Here is a 27,281-nt window from a genome sequence, read left to right as displayed (position 1 = left end):
TCGTGCCATCAGCGTCATGACGTCAGCCACGCATGCCGGGTTGGATCCGGCCAAACTGCGCATGCGCGGCTGACGTCATTAGGCACGCTGGCCGCGTCATTACACCCCCGCAGCCGAGATTTATGGACCACCGCTCCTAACCCCGCCGGGAGGGCAGAATAGGGGGCGAGGAGCGGCCTCCGAGACCGTCGTGGAATTCGGCCGAGTTCACAACGGCCCTCCCGATTTTCCCCGGGAGCGGAGAATTCCGCCTCTTGTCATGACACTGTTTAGCATTGGCTTCCACAAACATGGACCATGCATAATGGCACTTAGTGGGGTCTCCTGGGCTCTGGGCAGAGTGGTACCCTGGCACCCCAATGTCACCTGGGCACCATGGCACTACCACCCTGGCACTGCCAGTGCACCAGGCTTGCAGTGCCAAGGTGCCAGGTTGACCGTAACAGGGATCGGGCTTGGGACTGCCCTTCCCTTATGAGGGGGGATGAAGGGGGGAATCAAGGCCCTCTGATCAGTAAGTTGGGGCATTGGGGGGTCTGGAGTCTGCGGGGCGGGTGGGGGGGGGGGGGGGGGGGGAGAGGGTCGAGAGATTTGGGTGGCATTTAAAAATGATGCCCTGATCTCTTCCTGCACCGACAAACTGAGCTTGTTAGTGCAGGAAATGAAGGGAAGTGCTGTTAAGTAATGGGTTAAGAGACATTGCAATTAGTTGTCTCATTTATGTTAAGGGTTCAATGATTGTCTCATTTATGTTAAGTGTTCAATGATTGACACTGATATGTAAAGGGTCTTCAAGTGGCCTCTGGATCTGGTGATCTGTAGAGTTCTGTGCAGAGTGAGTTTGGACCATTAAAGGTGTGTTGGTGAAAAAGGAGCTGAACTCTTGCCTCTTCATACCACAGCATCTAATACATCTACCAATTGGTAGCAGAGGATGGTTGCTGTGTAAATGTGAAGGCTTGAAAGATACAATTTTTCCAGATCAAACCAAGGAGTGAAAAAAAAAAAGGGATACATGGCTGAACCCAGGACAAAGATGGCTGGTTATGATTATCCTCCCTTATTTTCTGAAAGGGAATCATACGACCAATGGAGAAGTGCAGTAGTTATGTGGACTAAGGTGACTGCTTTAGGAAAGAGAAAACAAGGTATGGCATTGGCTCTTTCTTTACCATATGGCAGTAAAATCCGAAACAAAGTGCTTTCTGAGCTGGAGTTGGAAGAGTTAGACTCAGAAGAAGGTCTGGTGACTTTATTACATTATATGGACAAGATTTATAAGAAAGATGACTTGTTAAGTGCGTATGAAGCATGGTCGGATTTTGATAAGTTCTGGAAAATGGAGGATTTATCCATGGAAGACTATATAATGGAATTTGGCAGATTATATAAAAGGCTGCAGAAACACCACCTAGAATTTCCACAGTCTGTGTTGACTTTAAATTACTTGACTGTGCTAGAGTGAGCAACATGGATAGGTTCCTGGTTTTGACAGGAGTTCAGTTTATGGATAACGATACCTTATTCGAATAGAGGACAACAGCTTTAAAAAACATTCTGGGGAAACATTCGATTCCAATGGCTCTGATGACCCAAATAGGTCAGCCTGCCATAAGGCAGAATATGGAAGATACACTACTAACAGGATGGCGAAGTCGTATGGCTACGAACAGGCCTCAAGACTATAAAAGAAGACCGAAACAAAGAAATTATGAAGACAGAAACCCAGTTAGAACCTACAATAGGAGGATGAACCCCAGAAATGCACGGGGCATGATAAATCGATGTTTTCGATGTGACTCTCAATACCATTATGCTTTCAACTATCCAACTCGTTATGATAGAGTATTTGAAGCGACACATGACACGGAAGAGTCAGAAGAAGAAAAAGATAGTGACCAGAAAGAAGGCATTGTCCCATTAACAAGCTGTTTTACGCCGGTAATGAGGGTGTTGGTTGCAGAATCTTTTAACTGTGCTGCATTGGACAGTGGCTGCACATCTACTGTGTGTGGGATTGACTGGTTAAAATGTTATCTGGACTCCTTGGTTGCTGAAAATCGTAACAAGGTTAAGGAATTTAAAAGTTCCACAAGTTTCAGGTTTGGGGATGATAATACTCTGAACTCGCTGAAAAGAGTGGTGATCCCTTGCAATATTGCTGGAGTGAATCATTTCATTAACACGGATGTTGTATCAAGTGAGATACCTTTGCTTCTGAGCAGACCGTCGATGAAGAAAGCACACATGAAGCTGGATATGGAACAGGATATGGCAACAGTTTTTGGAAAGACGGTGGACTTACAATTTACACAGTCGGGACACTATTGTATTCCATTATTGACAAATAATATTTCAAGTAGAGTGGTTAAGGATGTGTTAATGGCAGTTGATAATGGGACTTTAGCTGATAAAAAGCTTGTTGTAGTAAAACTGCATAGGCAATTTGCACATCCGTCTCCTCGGAGGCTGAAAAATTTATTAAAGGATGCAGGGGTAAGGGATGATGACTATACTAAACTGATAGAACAGGTTAGTGATCGCTGTGAAGTTTGCAGGAAGTACAGAAGGACACCAGCGCAACCGATAGTAACCCTGTCTTTGGCCAGGGATTTTAATGACATTGTGGCCATGGACCTTAAGATCTGGGATAAAGCAAATAATATATTTATTTTGCATTTTGTAGGTTTAGCAACCAGATTTAGTCAGTCAACGATTGTACGAAGTGAAGAAAAGAGAGTAATTCTGGATCAAATTGTGTAAAAATGGATTGGGACAGGAATGGGTCCACCAGCAAAATTCTTTACAGACAATGGGGGAGAATTTGCAAATGATGAGTTTAGGGATATGTGTGAAAACATGAATATCAAAGTTATGAACACGGCTGCAGAAAGTCCATTCAGTAATGGTGTCTGCGAAAGAAATCATGCTGTTATCGATGACATGCTTTGGAAAATTTTGGGAGATCGACCAAACTCCATGCTAAATTCAGCTTTAGCATGGGCGGTACATGCAAAGAATTCATTGCAGATGGTTGGGGGCTATAGTCCTTATCAATTAGTGTTTGGTAGAAATCCTAAAATTCCCTCTATTGTGGATGACCAGCCTCCAGCTTGGGAAGGGACTCCAATTAGCTCAGGGTTTGCTGAACATTTAAACGCGTTACATAGCAGTAGAAAAGCTTTTTTGGAAGCAGAAGTCTTTGAAAGAATTTGCAGAGCTTTAAGACATAATGTACGGCCATCAGATGCCGTTTTTCAGCAAGGAGACATGGTATACTATAAGAGAGACAATTCTCATGAATGGAAAGGCCCAGGGAAGATCATAGGCATAGATGGCAAAACATTTATTTTGCAACATGGTAATCAAACTGTTAGGGTACATTCATCAATGGTAATGGGTACCGATTACAAATTTTCTAATTTAGACAGAGCAGACGGACATGACGAGGAACCAGAGTCATCTGGTACGCATGTGTTACAGAACTATGAGGACCAGTTAACTGATATAGACAGGGTTTCTGTAGAGGAACACGACACTTCTGATAAATTCGATCAGGCCATTTTTCCGAAAGGGCAACTGCCACAGGTTGGTACAAAAGTGACATACTTGCCTGAAGGGTCTAGTCAATGGAAGGTGCAACTGTTATTAGTAGAGCAGGGAAGGCCACCGGAAAGTATAAACATTGGTTGAATGTACAGCATTCGGGGGAGGAAGTTAAGACAATGGATTGGGAAAGCGAAGTTCAAAAATGGAGGGCACAGAAACGTAGTGCCAGTTCAGATAGTACATCGGATAGTGAACAGGTTCGCAGGAAAAGGTCGAGAACTATTGAAAGGACATCCCGCTACAGAAGAGAAAGATCAAGCAGTAGCAGTACAGAACGAGATACCAGGCAGGAGAGGGGACGTAGTTTATCAAGATCTCGGAACAGGAGTAAGACTACGAATACTAATAGAAGTAGAAGCCCACATGCACGTGGGATTTTGGTAGCTTCAAATAAATTAGATGAAAAAGTTATCAAAGATGCTAAACAGCAAGAATTGCATAGCTGGAGTGAATAGGGGACAAAAAGCTTTATCCCACAGATGGATTTGTACAGAAAAGGTTCTTCCCGATGGAACTTATAAGGCAAAGGCCAGGCTTGTGGCAAGGGGATTTGAAGAAAACTTAGACGATCAGGGTAGATTCACCTACAGCAGGAAAGGTTATTTTAAAGATCTTCTTGGCTCTATTAGCCACAAAGGCATGGGAATGCAAATCTTTAGATATAAAGCTGCCTTTTTGCAGGGGCATCAGCTCCAGAGATTCATTTTTCTCCGTCCTCCTAAAGAAACAGCTAACACAGAAGGGGTACTCTGGAAGTTGAACAAATGTGTATATGGATTAAATGATGCATCTGGAGTGTGGTACTTTTCGGTAAGGTCAGTCTTGTTAAAGTTAGGCTGTTGCCAGTTGAAAGCAGATCCTGCAATGTTTTATTGGCACTATAAAGGAAATCTCTGGTTTGAGGAAAGAATTCAGGGTTGGAAGTCAGGCTTCCGGTGCATTTAAATATATTGGACTGGAAATCGGACAGACTAAGTTAGGTGGAACTTTACGTCAGCAATCTTATTTGGAAAGCATCAGCCCAATAGCAATTAGTCGTGGCCGGGTTTCACAAAAAGACGCAATGGTTTTGAAGATAGAAAAAGAGCAACTGCGAAGTTTAATTGGGCAACTGAACTGGTTAGGTAGACAGACTAGACCGGACCTGAGTTTTTATGTCTTAGAGTTGAGTACAAAAATGAATGATCCCAAAGTGGAAGACATAATAAGAGCAAATAAAGTGTTGGCCAAACTAAAAATGCAAGAGTGTGTTTTGAAGTTCCTGGTTTTAGGTGATCTTAGGCATTTGAAACTCATAGTTTATAGTGATGCGTCCTTTGCATTTTTATGTGATGGAGTTTCAAGTGCAGGAGGTTTTATAATTTTCCTTTCAGGGAACAATGGTAAATGTTGCCCTCTTGTGTGGGAAACAAAGAAAATAAGGAGAGTGGTCAAAAGCACTTTGGCTGCTGAGACGTTAAGGTTAGTGGAAGCGGTGGATATGGCCTTTTATATAAGTCAGATATTGACAGAAATGTTGGGATTAGGGGATTTGGGTAATATACCTATTGACTGTCACATTGACAATAAATCTCTGTGGGAAAATGTGCACTCTACAAAAAGTGTCAATGAAAAGAGGTTACGGCTAGACATCGCAAGTTTGAAGCAGATGTTGGACAGAGGGGAAATAACAAAAATTTAATGGGTTGACAGTAGATATCAACTGTCAGACTGTTTTACGAAAAGAGGGACTAGTTCACAGAAACTTTTAGATATTGTGAATGAAGGGCGCCTGTTTCTGTGAATGTTTCTTGAAATTTTAGTTTCTTGAAATTTTGTTTGCACCTAATTGTTTTTTTTTCTCCAAGGAAGGGGAGACTGTTAAGTAATGGGTTAAGAGACATTGCTTGTCTCATTTATGTTAAGTGTTCAATGATTGACACTGATATGTAAAGGGGCTTCAGGTGGCGTCTGGATCTGGTGATCTGTAGAGTTCTGTGCAGAGTGAGTTTGAACCATTAAAGGTGTGTTGGTGAAAAAGGAGCTGAATTCTTGCCTCTTCATACCAGAGCATCTAATACATCTAACGAGTGCAACCTCCGTGGTGCATCCCCTGCAGAGGCTCCCCAAGAAAATAAAGTCCTGTTTGATAACGGGGTTGTTCTCGGCGCTGCATGCGATTCTTGCTCAAAACATGACTTATTTTTGTTAAATTGCACCCAACCACTATGATTGGAGGGATGCAAGGGTGGGAAAGAAGAAACAGTGAGGAGCTGGAGGGCTTTTCTGGCTGGTCCTTCTGTCGCCATCACCAATCACTTTAAGAGCAGATTGTTTTGAAAGAAGATAAGAAATAGTTTTGATAATGTAGAGAAAGTAGAGTGGGGTTTATGAAATTGGAGGGAGGTTGGAATGAATCTGCTGCCTGTGGTTGAGTGCATGACTGGTGACCCTGAATTGGAGGCTTTGGAGTGGGGACTAATGATTGTGCGTGTTTTAGTTGTTCCACTTGCTGAGGCTGCAGATTGGCCTCCCCTCCAGCCCCTTAGCAATGTTCCAGACTTGTGACAATGGGGGCATGTGCACACAGCCAAAGTTTCACTTTGTGAGCAGGGGCTAGTTTGTAAAGTGACAGATCAGTAATTGGGCTGATTGCCAATAAGTCAAGTTAATTTTCATGTCTGTTTTCTGAAAGCTGTTATAAACCCCCTTTAGTAAATTCCACACTATTAAATTATGAAAAAAAGCAGATATTCAGTTTTGGTGTAGTCTGGAGTCGTTACATGAGAACATGATGACGTTGCTACAAAAGGGGTCACATGATGGGAGTGTGGGAGTCATCCCCCAGCACACGGGCAGAGCACAAGTGTTGGAGTAGCTGCTAAATTAGCGAATAAACTACTCTATGTTAAGAGTCCTTGCTGTCAGCGATTTGGGAACCAAAGCATTTACATGGTGTCAGGAGTTGGCAGTTTGGCACAAGGACTCACTTGTCTTTGATGAAAATATTACAAATAGATCAGAAAAGTTAGAGAAGGGGTGCTGCATTTACTGTGGTGATGCATTTCCCAAAAAGTAGAAAAAGCTACAGGCTATATTCTATTGAACTTAGCACGCCCCAAGGCTGTCAAAACTTTGAGTCATTTGCTTTCCAAACAGAGGAGAAAAAAAGAGGAAATAATCCGAAAAAATAATCCTAAATTATGCTAAATAATATGAAATAATCCTAAAAATATTTCAGAATATCTGTCTCCTGGTTAAAAAAAAAAAAATCCTTGACAGACGTGTTCAGTTCAACAAACCAAAGTATAGCTGAATCAACACGATCTTACATGACCACCCTGAAAATATTGGCAAAGAAATGTGCTGATGGAACTCTCACTAGTTTTTAATCTTTATAAGAGCCACAAGTAGGCTTACATCAACACTGCAAAGGAGTTGCTGGGAAAATCCCCGAGTCGCCACATTCCGGCGCCTGTTCGGGTACACATGGGGAGAATGTACAAGTCGGAAATACAACCTGGGTCTCTGGCGCTGTGAAGCAACAGTGCTAACCACTGTGCTATTGCGCCGTCACTAATGAACTAATCAGGAATTGAATAGTTTATGGAATTCATAGCGATCTAGTCCACAAGTAGCTGCTGCGAGAGAAATGCCTGATGTTACAAGCAGCCATTAGCATTTCTATGTTAAATGAACAAATGGAAAAAAAGAGATTTTAGGTGGGAAACAGAAGTGATCGTGGTACAGGGGGTGCTTTGCTCCAACTGCAGTGGCTAGCACCCTCTGAACAGAACAGCTTGTTTTGCATATAGTAAAAGATGCAACAAATGTGGGAAATGGAAATACTTTACTAAATACTGCAGACCAGAACCAAAGCAAAGCTCCTCTGCTATCAGCAACATGGTAGCTGGTCGGACCTCCATGGATAGAAGTTTCAGTAAGGTGAATGAATTGGAGCTCTACCAAAGCAGTGAAGCTAGAGAGTCTCAACAACACTCTACTGGGACAGTGTTGACAACATCACAGAAAAGGGTGAGATCTTTACCACCCTCAATATAAATTACAGTAAAGCAAACATTGATACTGGGGCAAAGTATAACATATTGTCCAGCTGAATGTTACGGGAACTAGGCCCAATTTCAGCACTAGACCCCAGCACTCGCCCGGATCTCATAGCTTATGGCGGACAAACCATTCACACCAAAGGTGGAGCTACCATCTACTGCACACAGGACAACTTCAAGTTTCACGTAGCTGGCCAGAATGTAAGTCCACTTCTAGGTATTCGGGACAGCAATATATTGGGATTCATTCAACGTGGTTGAGAAGCGCATGCTCTACAGCCCCAGTGATGACAGCATACAAAGACCTTTTCAACTGTGATATAATTGGGAAGCTACCAGCTGTGTACCACATGAGACTAGATGATTCTGACCAACAGTCTGCTTCGAGAAGAATATCAGTCGCCATGAAGCAAAAAGTCTAATGAGCTGCATTGGATGAGAGAACAAGGTATCATAACTCCTTTAGGTGAGGCCAGAGATCAGGTTTCAGCAATGGTGGTCGCAGTAAAGAAAGATGGATGGGTCAATATATGTATTGACTCAGTGTACTTGAACAAGGCTCTTCTCAGGCCTCATCACCCCATGAAAACATGATAGCAGACTTGCCAAATGCTAAAGTGTTCAGCAATCACGGTGCAAAATGCGGATTCTGGCAGATCCCATTGGATGAGGAACTCGTGAAACTAACCACATTCATGTCTCCGCTAGGCAGATATCATTTTCTACAAATACCCTATGGGATTTCCGTGGGCAGCGAGGTCTCCAGCGGTCAATTGAGCAACTCTTTGCAGGCCAATCTTGCAAGATCATTGCTGATGACATCCTGGTTTGGGGTTGCACATCTTTGTCTCGTCCTTGACAGAATCAGGCCCGAAACAATACTTTGATGTTCAAGCACCCATACATACATCAGCAGATGTCTCTCAGCACAGGCTTGGTGCAGAATGCATCCAGAATGACATTATCAACAGCCTTTGCACCCTGGGCTCTCACTGACACCAAGGCTCATTATGCACAGATCTAAGAGGAAGTCCTTGCTCTCGTCTTTGCCTGTCAGAAAGACTTCACATAACTGTTGAAAAAAGATCATCAGCCACTCTTAACCATCTTCAAAAAGCTTCAAAGAACAAAGAGAACAAAGAAAATTACAGCACAGGAACAGGCCCTTCAGCCCTCCCAGCCTGCGCCGATCCAGATCCTTTATCTAAACCTGTCTCCTATTTTCCAAGGTCTATTTCCCTCTGTTCCCGCCCATTCATATACCTGTCTAGATGCTTCTTAAATGATGCTATCGTGCCCGCCTCTACCACCTCCGCTGGTAAAGCGTTCCAGGCACCCACCACCCTCTGCGTAAAAAAACTTTCCACGCACATCTCCCTTAAACTTTCCCCCTCTCACCTTGAAATCGTGACCCCTCGTAATTGACAAACCCACTCTTGGGAAAAGCTTGTTGCTATCCACCCTGTCCATCCCTCTCAATTTTGTAGACCTCAATCAGGTCCCCCCTCAACCTCCGTCTTTCCAACGAAAACAATCCTAATCTACTCAACCTTTCTTCATAGCTAGCACCCTCCATACCAGGCAACATCCTGGTGAACCTCCTCTGCACCCTCTCCAAGGCATCCACATCCTTCTGATAATGTGGCGACCAGAACTGCACGCAGTATTCCAAATGTGGCCGAACCAAAGTCCTATACAACTGTAACATGACCTGCCAACTCTTGTACTCAATACTCCGTCCGATGAAGGCAAGCATGCTGTATGCCTTCTTGACCACTCTATCAACCTGCGTTGCCACCTTCAGGGTACAATCGACCTGAACTCCTAGATCTCTCTGCACATCAATTTTCCCCAAGACCCTTCCATTGACCATATAGTCCGCTCTTGAATTTGATCTTCCAAAATGCATCACCTCGCATTTGCCTGGATTGAATTCCATCTGCCATTTCTCTGCCCAACTCTCCAATCTATCTATATTTTGTTGTATTCTCTGACAGTCCTCCTCGTTATCTGCAACTCCACCAATCTTAGTATCATCTGCAAACTTGCTAATCAGACCACCTATACCTTCCTCCAGGTCATTTATGTAGATCACAAACAACAGTGGTCCGAGCACGGATCCCTGTGGAACACCACTAGTCACCCTTCTCCATTTTGAGACACTCCCTTCTACCACTACTCTCTGTCTCCTGTTGCCCAGCCAGTTCTTTATCCATCTAGCTAGTACACCCTGAACCCCATACGACTTCACTTTTGCCATCAACCTGCCATGGGAAACCTTATCAAACGCCTTACTAAGTCCACGTATACGACATGTACAGCCCTTCCCTCATCAATTAACTTTGTCACTTCCTCAAAGAATTCTATTAGGTTTGTAAGACATGACCTTCCCTGCACAAAACCATGCTGCCTATCACTGATAAGTCTATTTTCTTCCAGATGTGAGTAGATCCTATCCCTCAGTATCTTCTCCAACAGTTTGCCTACCACTGATGTCAAGCTCACAGGTCTATAATTCCCTGGTTTATCCCTGCTACCCTTCTTAAACAAAGGGACAACATTAGCAATTCTCCAGTCCTCCGGGACCTCACCCGTGCTCAAGGATGCTGCAAAGATATCTGTTAAGGCCCCAGCTATTTCGACCCTCGCTTCCCTCAGTAACCTGGGATAAATCCCATCCGGTCCTGGGGACTTGTACACCTTAATGTCTTTTAGAATACCCTAAACTTCCCCCTTCCGTCTGACAACTTGACCGAGAGTATTTAAACATCCATCCCTAGCCTCAACATCCGTCTTGTCCCTCTCCTTTGTGAATACTGATGCAAAGTACTCATTAAGAATCTCACCCATTTCCTCTGAGTCCACGCATAAATTCCCTCTTTTGTCTTTAAGTGGGCCAATCCTTTCTCTAGTTACCCTCTTGCTCCTTACATACAAATAAAATGCTTTGGAATTTTCCGTAACCCTGTTAGCCAAAGATATTTCATGACCCCTTTTAGCCCTCTTTATTGCGCGTTTGAGATTCGTCCTACTTTCCCGATATTCCTCCAAAGCTTCATCAGTTTTGAGTTGCCTCGATCCTATGTATGCTTCTTTTTTCATCTTAGCTAGGCTCACAATTTCACCCGTCATCCATGGTTCCCTAATCTTGCCATTTCTATCTTTCATTTTCACAGGAACATGTCTGTCCTGCACTCTAATCAACCTTTCCTTAAAAGACTTCCACATTTCAAATGTGGATTTACCCTTAAACAACTGCTCCCAATCCACATTCCCTAGCTCCTGCCGCATTTTGTTATACTCTGCCTTTCCCCAATTTAGTACTCTTCCTTTCGGACCCCTCTTGTCCTTATCCATGAATATTCTAAAACTTACGGAATTGTGATCGCTATTCCCAAAGTAATCACCGACTGAAACATCAACCACCTGGCCGGGATCGTTCCCCAATACCAGGTCCAGTATGGCCCCTTCCCGAGTTGGACTATTTACATACTGCTCTAAAAAAACTCTCCTGGATGCTCCTTACAAACTCTGCTCCATCTACGCCTCCAACACTACACGAATCCCATTCAATGTTGGGGAAGTTAAAATCTCCCATCACAACCACCCTATTGCTCCTACATTTTTCTATAATCTGTCTGCATATTTGTACCTCTACTTCATGCTCGCTTTTGGGAGGCCTGTAGTAACGTCCCAACAATGTTACTGCACCCTTCCTATTTCTCAGCTCCACCCATATTGCCTCAGTGCTCGAATCCTCCATCGTGCCCTCCTTAATCACAGCTGTGATATCATCTCTGACGAGTAATGCAACTCCTCCACCCCTTCTACCTCCCTCTCTATCCCTCCTGAAGCATCTATACCCTGGGATATTCAGTTGCCAGTCCTGCCCTTCCCTCAACCAAGTCTCAGTAATACCAATAGCATCATATTCCCAGGTACTGATCCAAGCCCTACGTTCATCTGCCTTACCTGCTACACTTCTCGTATTAAAACAAATGCACCTCAGACCACCTTTGCGTTCATCATCTCTTCCCTGTCTACTCTTCCCCTTAGTCACATTGAGTTTATTGTCTCGTACCTAACTGGTTTTAGTTGCTGCTTCTTTGCTGACCTCTAACTTCCTAATCTGGTTCCCATCCCCCTGCCACATTAGTTTAAAACCTCCCCAACAGTGTTAGGAAAAGCACCCCCTAGGACATTGGTTCCAGTCCTGCCCAGGTGTAGACCATCCGGTTTGTAATGGTCCCACCGCCCCCAGAACCGGTTCCAATGTTCCAAAAATCTGAACCCCCTCCCTCCTGCACCATCTCTCAAGCCACGTATTAATTCTGACTATTTTTGAATTTCTACTCTGACTATCCCGTGGCTCTGGTAGCAATCCTGAGATTACTACCTTTGAGGTTCTACTTTTTAATTTATCTCCTAACTCCCTAAATTCTGATTGTAGGACCTCATCCCTTTTTTTTTTCCCTATATCATTGGTGCCTATATGCACCACGACAACTGGCTGTTCACCCTTCCCCTTCAGTATGTCCTGCAGCCGATCGGAGACATCCCTGACCCGAGCACCCGGGAGGCAACATACCATTCGGGAGATCGTTTTCGACCACAGAAACGCCTGTCTACTCCCCTTACAATTGAATCCCCTATGACTATAGCCCTGCCAGTCTTTTTCCTGTCCTTCTGTGCAGCAGAGCTAACCACGGTGCCATGAGCCTGGCTACTACTGCCTTCCCCTGGTGAGTCATCTCCCCCAACAGTATCCAAAACGGCATACCTGTTTTGGAAGGAGATGACCGCAGAGGACACCTGCACTGCCTTCCTGCTCTTTCTCTGCCTTTTGGTCACCCATTCCCTGTCTCCGTCACCAATCCTAATCTGCAGTGTGACCAACTCACTGAACGTGCTATCCACGACCTCCTCAGCTTCGCGGATGCTCCAAAGTGAGTCCATCCGCAGCTCCAGAGCTGTCATGCAGTCTAACAGGAGCTGCAGCTGGACACACTTCCCGCACATGAAGACGACAGGGGCATCGGCCGCGTCCCTGAACTCCCACATTGCGTACTTGACAACAGCCCCTTCACAAACCACCTTCAAATTAGGCTGACCGCACTGCACGTGTGCAAATCTCCCCGGAACAGCCAATCAGTAGCTCCGCTCTGCTGGATGCTTGCTTGCACTCGAACTCCTCGGGTCTCTTTCGCAGGTGCACCTTCAAATTAGGCTGATCGCACTGCACGTATGCAAATCTCCCCGGAACAGCCAATCAGTAGCTCCGCTTTGCTGCCCTCTGCTGGATGCTAGCTTGCACTCGAACTCCTCGGGTCTCTTTCGCAGGTGCGCCTTCAAATTAGGCTGACCGCACTTCTTCACACTGTGTCCACACAGCTGCAACACGTGATTCTAAAGCTGCAATGTTACAATCTCAGCATCATCTACAAATGTGGTAACGAGCTGTACTTGGCTGATATCCTCTTCAGAGCCTTCTTACCCACTCCAGATCAGACAGATCATGAGGAAGACATAGACGTCATGACAATACAGGTGCTGTCCTCTCGTTGAATTCAAGAGCTCAAAAAAGCCTCACAGGCGGACATCACATGCAGACAATTGCATGGCATAAACCGGAGGGCTGGCCAGATTCCTCAAGGGAGTTTTTCCATGAACACTGCACATTATTTGCCATCAGAAATTAAGTGGCTGTACAGGATGAACTAATACTGCGTGGCCAGGGCTTCTGGTGGTGGCCATGGAATGAGTGGTCGTACATTTGGTGGCTCCTGCTTGAATTGTTTGGTCCTTGTTGCCTGTTCATGGGGGTGTTTGCTGGTACAAAGTACAAGAATAGACAGAGCTAAGGATTCTCCTTTGGATGGGCATGTCTCAGCCCTATCAAACAAGGAGTGCAACTCTAAAGGGGCAACAGTTAGATCAGGAGCTTTCGCAAAGTGTGAGAGAGAAAAGTTGGCATCATTGACCACTGAGTGGTCCATGGAACAGTTGGTGTAGTTTTTGATGCCTATCTTCCGCAAGCAAAGGCAGGAGTCTTCAGAGGACAGCCATCAAGAGAGTGGAGTAGAGGTTGGAGACACATAGTGCGGCGCTCAAAAAAGTGGAAGAGTCGGTGACAGACCATGGGGACCAGCTGGCCTCGTTGGAGGCAGAGATTACGTTGGTGGTGGAGGACCAAAGGAAGCTGAGGGAGAAAGTGGATGACTTGGGCAATACACACCGAACAGTGATCTGATCAGGATAGCCATTGTCCCGCCGAATAGATTTGATGTTCTCTATTTCTCCATGAAGCTTCCCAGGTGAACAAATGGCTGGGGTCTGATTTACCAGCTTGTGAGTTTTGGTGTCAAGTATGTAGGCCTTAGGTCCCAAAGTTCGGCTAATCGAATCAAACACTACGTTCATTTGGTTGTTTGTAATACTCAACAAGCTCATGCTTGCAAAACCCAAACCAAAATGTCTAGTATTCGTTGTGATTCTGCGATTAGGCAGCTCTTGCTGAACAATCCTCAGTGTGTTAATAGCTATACTAACAAACAATTTAAGATAATCAGTTGAATTCATAATGTGGCTCATTTGCATTTGCTTGAAGCGACATACATTCATCCGTAAGGATCCAGTTTTTGCAAACAAATGGACTATTTCAAGCGTTGCATCTTTTTTGAATTACCCCGAAGCTTGGGAACCCATAGTGCACTGTTGCGTTCTTCATGGCAACACCTCAACAAATCAGACTTGATTGACCAACCAATCTCCTTTCTCCTTTCTCCTGCAGTATAAATTGCTGTGGTCATTTGAAATTTGGCATTCTTGTGTTTGTTCTGATCCAATGCAAGAGAAAAAGCTTTGGCAACATATCTCTCATTTCAGCAATATTCAAGTTCTGCATTGCTGGGCAACTGATTCTAAAACTTTCCTTATTTAAACCTCTGAATGCAAAGGGAGTTTGACTTTAATAATTAATTAATAATATTACTTTGCAACAAGGTGCGAAGATAAATATCCAAAGGGAAACAGTTTTTCAGTGTCACATGGAAAGAGTAGGCAGGAGTGGGAACTAATTTGATAGCTCTGTCTCAAAGAGCTGGCACAGACACAATGGATAAAATAGCCTCTTACTTTGCTGTAACATTCTATGATTTCAGACAGCCAGCCTGTTTTGTATACTTGTGTCCAAAATTTCAATATCTATTATTTAAAGAATGGCATTGTGAGGTATGTTAGTGAGTTAACTACCTCAATTGTTAAAAGTGTATTAATTATTTTGGTAAGATACGCAGGTGAAGGGCATGGTTTAATTAAAAACTTTGATCACATGTAAAAAAGGGACCTGCATTGGTTAATGTCCAGCTCATGGCCAAAGCAGCCACAGCCTGAAATCCGTGGAACACGGCCCCGATGGCACTGGTAGTGTTGAGGAGGCTCAAACATGTGGTGAACTCCCTTCGAAACTGACCCCCATTTGGTTGGAATTCCACATTAGTCCTGCACCCTGACATCTCCCATGGGAACTGCAGCCCCATAATTTGAGCTGTCTCGCCTTTCCATTTGGCGGAGAGGAGTTTCCTGTCTGGCCTGTGGCTGCACATTCTCCATGTTCTTTCTTTCCTACATCATCAAGACAAACTTTGACATTCAGTTCTATCGCCTGGAGGTGTGGGAGGTCCCCAATAGAGGGCTCTTGATGTGGGAGCCCTCCCTTTTTCCATTGGGGGCCTGGTGTGGAGGTTGTTGTATGCAACAGTGCCATGCAATCGTAGATTAGGATGTTCACAGACTCTCAGGCCGCATGTCTTTTCTGCGGCCAAGGGGAGTCCTTGTTGAATGTTTATGTAAATTGCCTGAGGATGCAACCCCTTTTTAGCTGTTTGAAGGGGCTGCTCCTCAACTTTGGGTTGCACTTCAACCCCATGCTCCTCATCTCTAGTCACCTGGTTGGGAGGGGAGGTTGCGAGCTGCTCGTAGACCTGTCTAAGTTTGGATTAACAAGTCCAGGCAATGGGCAGTCATCGACCCAACTGTCTGCCCCTCTACCACCCTACATTCGCAACCGGGCGGCACTGAAGAGGGAACTCGGGGCGGATTCTCTCAGCCCGGGGCGGGTCGGAGAATCCCCGCGACTGGTGCGAATCGCACCACGCCGCCCCGACGCCGGCACTCGATTCTCCGCAGAGCGATTCTCCGTGGTTGGCGCAGCGCCGGCCGACGATTCTCAGCCCGGGATGGGCTGAGCGGTCGTCGTAAAAAAGCCGAGTTCAGTTGGCGCCGTCCACACCTGTTCTCAGCCGCGGGAACTTGGCGTGGAAGGGTCGGGGGGTGGCCTGTGGAGGGGGAGGGAGGGTCCGACTTCGGGGGGGCCTCCAATGTGGCCTGGCCCACGATTGGGGCCCACTGATCGGCGTGCCGCCCTCTCTGGCTGTGGGCCTCCTTTCTTCCATGCTGGCCCATATAGCCCTGTGTCATGTTGCGTTGGAGCCAGTGCGTTGAAGGGAGCCACTGCGCATGCGTGCGTTGGTGCCACTGCACATGCACAGATCCCGCGGCACCCAGTTGACACCGGGATCAGCAGCTGGAGCGCGTGAACCGCTCCAGTGCCGTGCTGGCCCCCTGTAGGGGTCAGATTTGCTGAGGCCATGTTGACGCCATCGAGAAACACGACGGCTTTTCCGACGGTGTCAACGCTTAGTCTCAGGATCATAGAATCCCGCCCTCAGTGTCCACCTGCATGCTTCAAGCCTTCCACGACCTGTAGGTGCCGCATCAGCTGGGGTGCATCATCACCCCCGGCATTGGCATCTTGATTTTATTGATGAAGTTTCCTTTTGATGTTATGTTTTAGTTACAGTGCCCCACCAGAAGCTGTCATTCTCTCTGATTTGTGTTTAATTCATTGATTTTTGTTTTATTCAAAAGTATAAAAAGAGGACAGCCGAGACACGGGGTGGGGAGGAGGGAGGGGGGGAGAGAGGAGAGGTATGAGACTGAACAAAGTCAATAAACTCTCTTCGTAAATAAAAGTTGTGTGTCTCGGTTTTGACATCATCAGCTGGCATGGATTCCGTTAACATCTATAAAGTGACATGTGTCTTTAATCTAACCAGGGTGCTTCAGTGCTCAGGCGTCCCAATCTGTTTCATTAAAACACAGATAAACATTTGGGGAGGTGCATTAGCTTGGAAAAATAAATCACTGAAATGTGAAGTATATGTGAATTAAACCATTTGTTGTCTGATGGTTAGTTCGGTGCAGCATAATTAATTTGTACGTAATCTACTTGTTGCACAGTTGAAGCTGGAATATGCTAATTACCAGTAATTTGTTTTTAAAAGGGGGCTGAAAGTACGAGATCCATTCTCAATGAGTTACCCTGTGCCAAGTAGTTAGAATTTGGAAATTTTGGAAATTGACTCTGGGAGACTTATTCATAATTAATTAACAAAAAACATTTATTCACCGATACAAAGGTAAAAGAATTTTTAACAGGTCAAAGGCACTTTTCAGAAAGATTGAAGGAATGATTACTTTGTTCATATGGGGAGGGAAGGTGGCCAGAGTTAGAAAGGTGCTGCTACAAAGGGGAAGGCAGGCAGGGGGTTTCGGTCTTCCGAACCTGATGTATTATTACTGGGCGGCAAATGTGGAGAAGGTGCGGAGATGGGTCAGAAGAGTTGATTCCCAGTGGGTCAGAATGGAGGAGAGTTTGTGCAGTGGGTCGGGATTGATGCCACTAGCAACAGCGCCGCTCCCGATAGCCCCGGGGAAACACTCAGGGAGTCCGATAATAATCGCTTCATTGAGAATTTGGAGGCAGTTTCGCCAACACTTCGGGTTGGGGGCAGGGTCAAGGGAAATGCTGATTGGGGGAACCACAGATTTGAGCCAGGGACGTGGGATGGAAATTTTCGGAAATGGAAGGAGAAGGGGATTCAGACACTGAAAGATTTGTTTCTTAGGGGTCGGTTTGCAGGATTGAAGGAGCTGGAAGAAAAGTATGGGCTGAGCAGGGGGAAATGTTTAGATACATACAGGTTCGAGGTTTTGCCTGAAAGGAGATACAGAGCTTCCTGGTGGAGCCGGCCTCCACATTGCTGGAGGTGGTGCTGGCGACAGGGGGGCTGGAGAAGAGGGTAGTGTCGGCGGTTTACGGAGCTATTTTGGAAGAGGAGAAGGCACCACTGGAAGGGATCAAAGCAAAGTGGGAGGAAGAGTTGGGAGAGGATATGGAGGAGGGGTTCTGGTGTGAGGTGCTTTAGAGAGTGAACACCTCCACCTCGTGCGTGAGATTGGGGCTGATACAGCTGAAGGTGGTATACAGAGCACACCTCACGAGGATGAGCCGATTCTTTGAAGGAATAGAAGATGTGTGTGAACTTTGCGGGGGGGGGGGGGGCCTGCTAATCACGTTCATATGTTTTGGTCTTGTCCAAAGCTGGAGGATTACTGGAAGGAGGTTTTTAGGGTAATCTCTAAACTGGTGCACATGAAGCTGGACCTGGGCCCTCGGGAGGCCATATTCGGGGTGTTGGACCAGCCGGGGTTGGAAACAAGTGCGGAAGCAGATGTTATAGCCTTCGCCTCGTTGATCGCCCGAAGGTGGATCCTGATGATTGGAGAGCAACCTCTCCACCCTGTGCTCTGGCGTGGCGGGGGAACCTGTTGGAATTCTTGACTCTTGAGAAGGTTAAGTTTGAACTGAGGGGCAGGATGGAGGGGCTCTACAATTCATGGGCATTATTTATTATGCACTTTCAAGAACAGGATAACATTGAACACTGGTTGGGGGGGAGGGAGATTATGTGTGTTAATGGTGACTATGGGTGATTCCTGATTCCTTTTTGTCATTTGTTCACATTAACATGCCGGCTAATGTTTGGTGGGAGGATGGGATCGTTGTTATTGATATGGGGATTGACATATTTGTTACTGATTATTCTTTATTGTTGGTGGGTGTAAATTTGGGAGAAAATGTGAAAAAGGGGAATAAAAATATTTTTTAAAAAAGATTTCTAATAGATATATAATGCCTTGGGATGATCCAAGGGCTGCCTGCGAGTGTTCATTATTTGCACATTGCAGAGGCACCGAGTGCCAGAGAAGGTCTGGGCTCAGAGCCGACATGAGTGGCATTAGTGTAGGTTAAATATGAATCTTTATTTGGTTGGTTGACTGCAGCGGTGGAGTTGGAATGCACTTCAATGCTGCCCAAGTCTCCTGTGTGCCTAATTCTCAGCGCCCTCCAAGTGACCCCTTCTGTCTATCAGGCAGTGGTCCCCTTCTGTATATCAGGGGGCTGCGGCTTCTCATCAGCATCCCTATCCTCCTCCTCAGCTGAGGATGCCTTGTTTTCAGACTAAGACCATTAAGTCTTCAGCAGCCAGGTCATTTCCACTCTGCAGAAAACCACCATTATACATTTCTGCCTTGCTGGGGCATATTTAAGAGCCTCACCCAATTGATCCAGGCATCTGAATTAGATTGCTGATCTGCTTGATGGTCACCCTGGTTGCAGTGTGGTTCTCATTGTATTGTTCTTTTGCCTCTGTTTTGAGTTCCTCACTTGTTTTGACAGTCATCTCTTCAGTGGGTATCCCTCGAAGCAAGTAGCCATTCTTGAAGGGGGTGAGGTGATGAAAGGCATCTGGGAGTGCTGGAGAGAGTAAGCGTCTTGGTTGCACCCAGGGTAAAGAGTACACACATGGCGCATCCATTAGTGGTGGTCACAGATCAGTTGCACATTAACGGAATTAATTCTCTTCCGGTTAATGAAGGTTGTTGGTTGGCCGGCAGGAGCTGCGATGGCAACATATGTGCACAGAGGAAACATTGCACGTTGGGAAATCCTGTGATCGCAGGGAATCCTCTGGTTCTCTTGGCCTGAACGTCTGCTGAGTTCGGTAATGCATGGACTAGTTGGGCTCGACAATGAGGACATCTGTCAGCACCTTGGGGCAGTGATGTATGGTTGATTTGCTGATGCCACACACGTCGCCGGTGGATTTGAGAATGAACCTGAGATATAGGGCCACTGGCATTAGATGCCTGACAATATAACCTTTTCCATTATAATAATAATCTAAATTAGTGTCACAGTAGGCTTATATTAACACTGCAATGAAGTTACTGTGAAACTCCTCTAGTCGCCACATTGTGGAGCTTGTTCGGGCACACTGAGGGAGAATTCAGAATGTCCAACTCACCGAACAAGCACATCTTTCAGAACCTGTGGGAGGAAACTGGAGCACCTGGAGGAAACCCACGCAGACACGGGGAGAATGTACAGCCTCCGCACAGACATTGACCCAAGCCGGGAATCAAATCAGGGTCCCTGGCGCTGTGAAGCAACAGTGCCAACCACTGTGCTACCCGCACAGATTGGCCACTGCCTCTCAGGAGAGGTACAGTCTTCTGCAACACTGCTGCTTCGAAATTTGGTGATTGTTCTTCCTTTGTCTGTACACCCAGCCATAGGGTACCTTCTGTGGTCTGCTGCCTGCTCGGGCTTCCCTTTGTGCCTTCTTCTGTTTTCTAATCATGACATTACCCCTGAAGTGGGCCAGGAGGTTGCTGCTGTCCGATCTATGTCGATGCACCGCCTGCCCTCCCTTCAGGGTTGGCTCTTAGCTGGAGAATGCTCCCCCGGAATGTATCATGTCAATACCACTTGGGCACTGCCGGTCTGACTAGGACACCTTGCAGTAACTGCTGCAACATTGTCCATCTCACCCCCCTCTCAGGCCCCTTTCCAGTGATCTCCCTCCCAAATCAGTAGTTTTCCTACTTCCTTCAAGCAACAAAAGAAAACCAGCATCACTCCTTGGTGCTGGATGAAGCAATAACTACAGTTGCTGCCTGTTGTCCATCTTTAAAAGCAGCTGACGCTCCAATCCCCCATCTCCCATGTGCTTAATATAAAATCTGAAGGAGCCTATAAAGTCACATTCCATTGCCTAATTATGACGTTAAGTGTCTTTCAATTGCTGTTTTAAGAACACGAGCGGTTTTCTCACAGTTTGCCATCCGTTGCTCGTAAAATCTGGGCCCAGCATGTTAACGTTGGGGACTTGACCCAGCGCTATCCCACACAATTTTATATGCTCTTCCTCCGTTGCCATCTGTTTCTTAGGTATAAACTCCTGGTCGTTAATTACTGGATTTAAATTATAGCGACAACTTTAATGAACAATAATGTGCAAATGCACTAAGTTTTAAAAAATAACGGGTAGTCTGAGGGTGAAACAAAGGGTCGAGTAGTGTAAATCATCCAGCAAATTGTGGCGATTTGCAACTGATGCCGTATTTCTTAATCCCTTGAATTTGACTGTCATGCACAATAATGACTTTCGCGATCTGGACCATTGTTGCCACTGTATTGTTTTCTCTACACACACAAATTTCAGCAAAATGTATCTGAAGGCTGGAGTATCTTTGTTCTGGAATTGTAATACATTACATATCCAAGAAAGATCTCAGAATTATCAATGCTAAATTTGGAAGATAAGTCCATGTACAATTAGCAGGCAAATTTCCTCCTCCTTCCAAATTCAAGTTTCAAATACATTTCAGAGTTAATCTAAACTGGAATCTGCTGCAGAGTTCCATAACAGTTTATTTTTTTTATTTTTATTATTCTGCTATCCTCTAGTTGTTGTTCTGGCAAAGTGAATTGATAATTTTATTAACAAAATAAATAGAACTTTCATCCATAAACAAACAAACATTTTTTTTATAATTGCAAGATGTGAAAACAATTGTTGCTGAGAATTTCATGAGAGTCTCAAACCTGATTGTGCTGTTAACTAAGACACTATATAAGCTGCATTGCAATCTACTGTTTAAAGCAGATAGTATCTATGTTATTCTCCAAGTCTGAATAAAGATTGTAGAATTCCAGTTGACACAAATACTTTATTCAATGGGTTTGTTCTGTTTCCAGAGCTTAACTAGATATAATACAGTCAAGAGCTATGACCAGTGAAGCTAAGGTAACTGCCTATGCTGAGCTGTTTCTGTCTGCTGCTACTCACTAGTCCTGTGCTTCTGAAAGAGGCGGATCCTCCCTTGGGCTGGAGCCGTCTCTGATGCTGCCCTATAGTGATGCTGTGGCTGTTACATCTGTCTGTAGTCCCTGGTGTATGTGCAGATCACTACACCCCCCCCCCTTTTATTGGGCAAGTTTTCTAGACTGGCCTCAAGAAAAATGTTGATAACAAATGGTGAGAATATGCAAATCTGCACACTGTGAAAATGATAAAAGTAATACAGAAACAATTAACTGTGTTGTGAGTCCATCATGAGAAATGTCCATATTCGTCTTGTGCGTGTGTTGAAGTGTCGTTACAAATCTAGCGGTCGGGTGCCTTACGGCTTCTGCTGGAGTGTCTTAACAGTGGTAGTAGGGATGATGGCTTGATATCATCAAGAGTACTGTCTGGCGTTGTGTGGCGAGGAACGTCCTGTGGACAAATGGATTCGGTCAAGTCCAGTGTGGGAAATACTGGCGTTGTAGGTCGAATCTCTAATAGATCACAGCGGTTACGGTGAAAAAGTACTCCCGCAGACGATTTGGCAATGTAGGACCGCGGTGCCTCATGCCTGATCACCGTAGCTGACTCAGACCATCCGCCTTCTGGGTCCCTGGTTCTGATGGCGTCACCTATTGTCAGTGGCTTGAGTGTTGATCGTAGTATAATTTTTGTTTGGAGCATAGTGCCCGCATGTTGTCGAGGACCGGTGCGTTGCCGGGGTCTCTGAATTGCTTTGCCGGTACGGTTGTCCGGATGTCTCTGCCGAGGAGCATTTGCGCTGGCGACAGTCCTGAGCTCAATGGGGTTGCTCGGTACGAGAACAGAGTTTGGTTGATGTCGTAACGTGACTCGTCTGCTTTGCTGATGAGTCGTTTAATGATGTGGACACCTTTTCCCCTGTTCCATTTGATTGCAGGTAGCGATTCTGTGTCGCACCGTTGTCTGACCTCGACTTTTTCCTGTGTTTGTGGTATTGATTCTGTATATCATTGTTCGTGAAAGCTGTTTTGCTTGTTTGTTCAGGAGCAGATGTGAATTTGTGAGATTCTTTATCATGCCATGGCACCTTTGTAGTCTTGTCATTGTTTTGCAGTGTGCTGTGGCATTGTCCTTCACGTGCAGTGTTGTACCATGTTGTACAGGTTGTTGTTTCATTATTGTTGTTTCTGTCGTTTCTGTTTTTGTTGCCATTCTTGTTGTTGTTTTTGTCATTTCTGTCTTGGTTGTTTTCGTTGGTGTTCTTGTTGTTGTCATTCTTGTTGTTCTTTTTGCCGCGCTTGTTGATTTCTGTTTTCGTTGTTTTTTCTTTTATTCATATTCTTTTTCTTGTCGTGCTTGTTGTTTTTGGGATGCTTCTTGTTGCTTTTGTCGTTTTGTTGCGCTGCATGTTGTTTTTGTTGTTGTTCTTGTTTCTGCTGTGCTTCTTGCGGTTTTTGTTGTTCCTGTTGCGCTCAATGAGTGTGCCATGTGGATGTTTTGAGTAATTGTCACAGTTATTAGTGTCAGTGTCCTTTGTGGCACCTGCTACATTGAGCTAATCTTCTTGAGAATTGTGAGAATGATCTGATTTTGCATTGATGTTGGTGACATCAGTCATTTGTGGTGGATTCGATTCCTCTTCTTTGCTTACTTGGTACTCCTCTTCTAGAGTCATTTCTGGTTCACTTGAATCATCATTGATTTCTAGGAGCTCCTCTTTTGGAGTAATTTCAGGTTCATTTGAATCATCCGTGATCTCTTTGTGCTCCTTTTCTGGAGTCAAAATCTTCACGCTTTCATTCTGTTGTGGGTCATAGTGCTCCTTTTCTGGAGTCAAAATCTTCAAGATTTCTATTGGCGTGGTCTCTCTGGACTCTTGGTGCTCCTCTTCTGGAATCAAAATCTTCAGGATTTCTATTGATATGGTTTCTCTGGAATCATGGGTGGCTGTCCTCTGATTATTGAGTGCTTCTGAGCAGACGAGCTGTCATCCGTCACATCCTGTATGGGAATTGTGATTTCTTCGTCACTTGTCTCACATACAGTGGGTAGACATTCAGTGTCTTCTTCTGGTGGCTCAAATAAGCTTGTTAGATCTTCATGGTCTTGTACATGCATGGCGTTTGCTATGGAATATTTGCTTGCTTCCATTTTTGAGTCCATCACCGAGCTGTCTGTGGAGGCTTGCGTCACTCTCTTTGTGGAGTCCTTCATCGCTCTCTGTGTGGGGTCCTTCATCACTCTCTCTGTGGAGTCTGTCATCGCTCTCTCTGTGGAGTCTGTCATCGCTCCCTTTGTGGAATTGTGCAGTGTTCTCGCTGTAGAGTCGATCTGTGCTCTCTCAATGGAGTTGTTCTGTGCTCTCTGTGTGGCGTCGTCTTCGTCTTCGGTATTGCTGTCATCCAATGCACCTACGATCTGCCATGGCACTATGGTATTGGATTCATCTACCATGAGAAGAGTCGTATTGAGCTTTTCAACCGTGTTGCTGATGCTGTGATCAGGATCTCCGAATAACTCAGCCATGTCTGAGCAGTATTGTGTGTATTGTTCGTTGGACAAATCATTGCTTTTTGTTTCGGAGTTGTGATCGTTCTCTTCATGTTCAATGAACAAATCATCTTCTTGTGTGGAGGCTGGGACCCTTTGTGGTGTGTGGACCACTCTGTTTCTTGGCGTCAGGCCACAGCATAATCCTGCACTAACGAGTCGGGATGTCATATATGCTGGGCTGAAGGTTCCCTATTCTGAAGAACTCATCTTTGGAGTCTTCATGGTACAACACCTCCAGTTTCGGTTCGGATTTGGTACTGGGGTAGCCATCTCCCAAGATGAAATCTTCGTCTGAGTAATAGTCTACAAGGACCATATCATCTTCTAGGGAAGTGCTAACTGCTTGTTCCAGGGTGTTGTGAAAGTTATTTTCAACTCTGGTCTAAGTTCGGGCATTGTTCTGTCTTTTGAGGCAAGAAAATTGGGTTTTGCAGCTTTACATTTCTTTTTGTTCATTTTCGTGCATTTCCCTTTTAAGTGGGCGCGGTCCTGGTCCTCTGACGTCATGATGCTTGTGACGGCATGCGTAGGACTCAATTGCCCATGCGCACACTGAGTTTCCTGTGCAGTGCCCTCTTTTCGCAACTGAGCATGTGCGGCTCCTTTCTCAAGATGGCTGGCACTGAGAACCTCCATCTTCTTCCGGTTCAACTCTGCCTCTGCCTCGCGGAGAGTGTTCGCGCCATTTTTACCGATTTTGTTTTCTAAATGATGATTCTGTGTTTGTAGAGACTCAAAGTATTGTTTTTGTTCATAAGCAAGGCATTTTTGTATAGTGATTTCGAGAGTTAGATACTTATTTTGTGAAAGGTCTTCCCTCAAATTTTTATCAGATAGTCCAGAAATTAATTGATACATTATCACAGCCTTGTGATATTAACTTGAGATTTGTAATAAAATCAGAGATGGGCCGTACATTTCTCTGACAAGAGTTAAATCTTTCCAGCATCTCACCGGACTGACTGTTACAGCGTTCAGCAAATTTTTTGAGTATAACGTCTACTTTGGTGTTGTCCTCACCTTCTAAGTAATTAAAGCAATTATAGATTTATTTAGCTTCATGCCCTCCTGTTGAGAGTAGTAGGGCTATTTTTGTTGCATCAGAGGCAGTGCTTAAATCATTAGCTGTGATAAATATTTGGAACAGCTGTTCAAATATTTTCCAGTTATAACTTAAATTACCAGTTGTTTCCAGCTGCCATGGAGTTCCAACAAGTTCCATCGAATCAGTTAGTCATCGAGGATCCATTTTCTGCGAAGTTTTCCACAGTTGAATATCCGCTTTAAGTTTTTCTTCTCTTGCTGGTGTCTAGCTAGCTTTCTGAAATCACTCCTGGTATCATATGTTATTCTCTAAGTCTGAATAAAGATTGTAGACTTCCGGTTAACACAAATTCTTTATTCAATGGGTTTGTTCTGTTTCCAGAGCTTAACTAGATATAATATCAAGATCAAGAGGTATAACCAGTGAAGCTAAGGTAAACTGCCTATGCTGAGCTGTCTCTGTCTGCTGCTGCTCACTAGCCCTGTGCTTCTGAAAAGAGGCGGATCCTTCCTTGGGCTGGACCCGTCTCTGATGCTGCCCTCTAGTGATGCTCTGGCTGTTACATTTGTCTGTAATCCCTGGTGTATGTACAGATGTACAGATTACCACAGTATCAGTAGGATATATGGTCTGTACCATGAACTCAGAATTGCAAATGCAGTACCTCTGTCAGGACTATCCATCATAAATTTAATTACCTTCATAAGTCCCACTTTCTAATAGTGAACCACTTTTCTCAAGTTCCATAAATTCTTCCACGGTCACAAAATTGTAGTCAACACCCGGGACCTCTCCCTCTTTAGGTGGCCTTGTAGTGCCTAAAAGAGTAACAACAATGGGTAATTGATTTACTGGAGATATTTTCCATCGATGCATTGATTCAAATGTCTAAATAAGCAAGCAAATGCTGTAATATGTTATAAATGCTGGGGAAGAAACAAGTTAACTTTGAATAAAACATTTATTTGTTGATTGTTGATTATTTTTACAGTGAAGACTCACAAACTTGAAACACATTTTTCACTGACACCCTTCCTTGTTATGAATCCTTTACATGTCTTCTTAGCAGATTGGCATACTTTATGGACAGACTTTCCACTATTATTGATAATAATCTACTATTATTGTTAAACAGTGGCCGTGTGGCAAGAGGGAGAACCCATAAACAGCGAGAGCTCAGAGAGAGAGTGCATAAAGCAGCAGGAGTTTGTAGAGAGAAAGACCCCATAAAGTAGTGGAGACAGAGATAGAGTTGTGATTTTACAGATAAAATGACAAGTGTCGTCATTGAAGTCCCATAAGTTGATTGATTGGTACGTATAGGTCTTTCTGAACTTGACACATAGGAGACAATTGGTGAGGCAGGTAAGTTATTATTTAATGCCATACTGTAGTAAACACTAAAGTTTAAGTTACATCAGTGCAGCGGCCATGTGGAATATGCATCCTGCAGGATGTGCGAATTCGCGCACAAAGTGCCCTCAATGGAATCTACAAGAGTCACCAGGTTCAGAAACTTGAGCTCCGGGTTGCGGAATTGGAGTGGCAGCTGAAGTCACTGTGGTGCATCTGCAAGGCTGAGGATTATGTGGATAGCATGTTTAGAGAAGTGGTCACACTGTAATTAGGGAGTATACAGGTAGAGAGGGAATAGATGGCCACCAGAGTATCGAAGGGAAACAAGCAGGTAGTGCAAGAATCCTCTGGGGCTATCTCGTTCCCTAACCGCTTTTCCATTTTGGATATTAGTGAGCCAGTTGGTTCCTCTAAGGAATGTAGCAAGAACCAGGTTTATGCACCAGTGTGACTCTGCTGAACAGGAGGGAGGAGGAAGAGTGAGTGCTATAGTGGTAGGGAATTCCATTGTTAGGGGAGCAGATAGGTGTTTCTGTGGCTGTAGACATGCCTCCAGGATGGTATCTTGCCTCCTTGTGCCAGAGTTAAGGATTTCACAGAGCAGCTGCAGGACAGTCTTTTGGGTAAGGGTGAACAGCCAGAGATCATGGTCCA

At 44.9% G+C, this 27,281-nt stretch overlaps 1 protein-coding gene across 20 annotated transcripts in view; it reads right to left on the bottom strand.

Moving 5' to 3' along the window:
* The window catches only part of magi2a (membrane associated guanylate kinase, WW and PDZ domain containing 2a), an 886,652-nt gene that overhangs the window by 316,317 nt on the left and 543,054 nt on the right, over positions 1-27,281 (bottom strand). For 19 of the 20 annotated variants that reach the window (XM_038811518.1, XM_038811520.1, XM_038811516.1 and 16 more), the window contains one exon: positions 25,970-26,089. The exons of the other annotated variant lie outside the window; for it this stretch is intronic. In XM_038811518.1, coding sequence (XP_038667446.1) covers positions 25,970-26,089 — 120 coding nt within the window. The remainder of the gene's footprint in view (positions 1-25,969; positions 26,090-27,281) is intronic. 20 annotated transcript variants of the gene reach the window in all.

Source organism: Scyliorhinus canicula, chromosome 11 (assembly GCF_902713615.1).
Source record: "Scyliorhinus canicula chromosome 11, sScyCan1.1, whole genome shotgun sequence".
In the NCBI taxonomy this organism is placed as follows: domain Eukaryota; kingdom Metazoa; phylum Chordata; class Chondrichthyes; order Carcharhiniformes; family Scyliorhinidae; genus Scyliorhinus; species Scyliorhinus canicula.
Note: the sequence above shows the minus strand (reverse complement) of the source record. Positions and strands in the feature narration are given on the sequence as shown.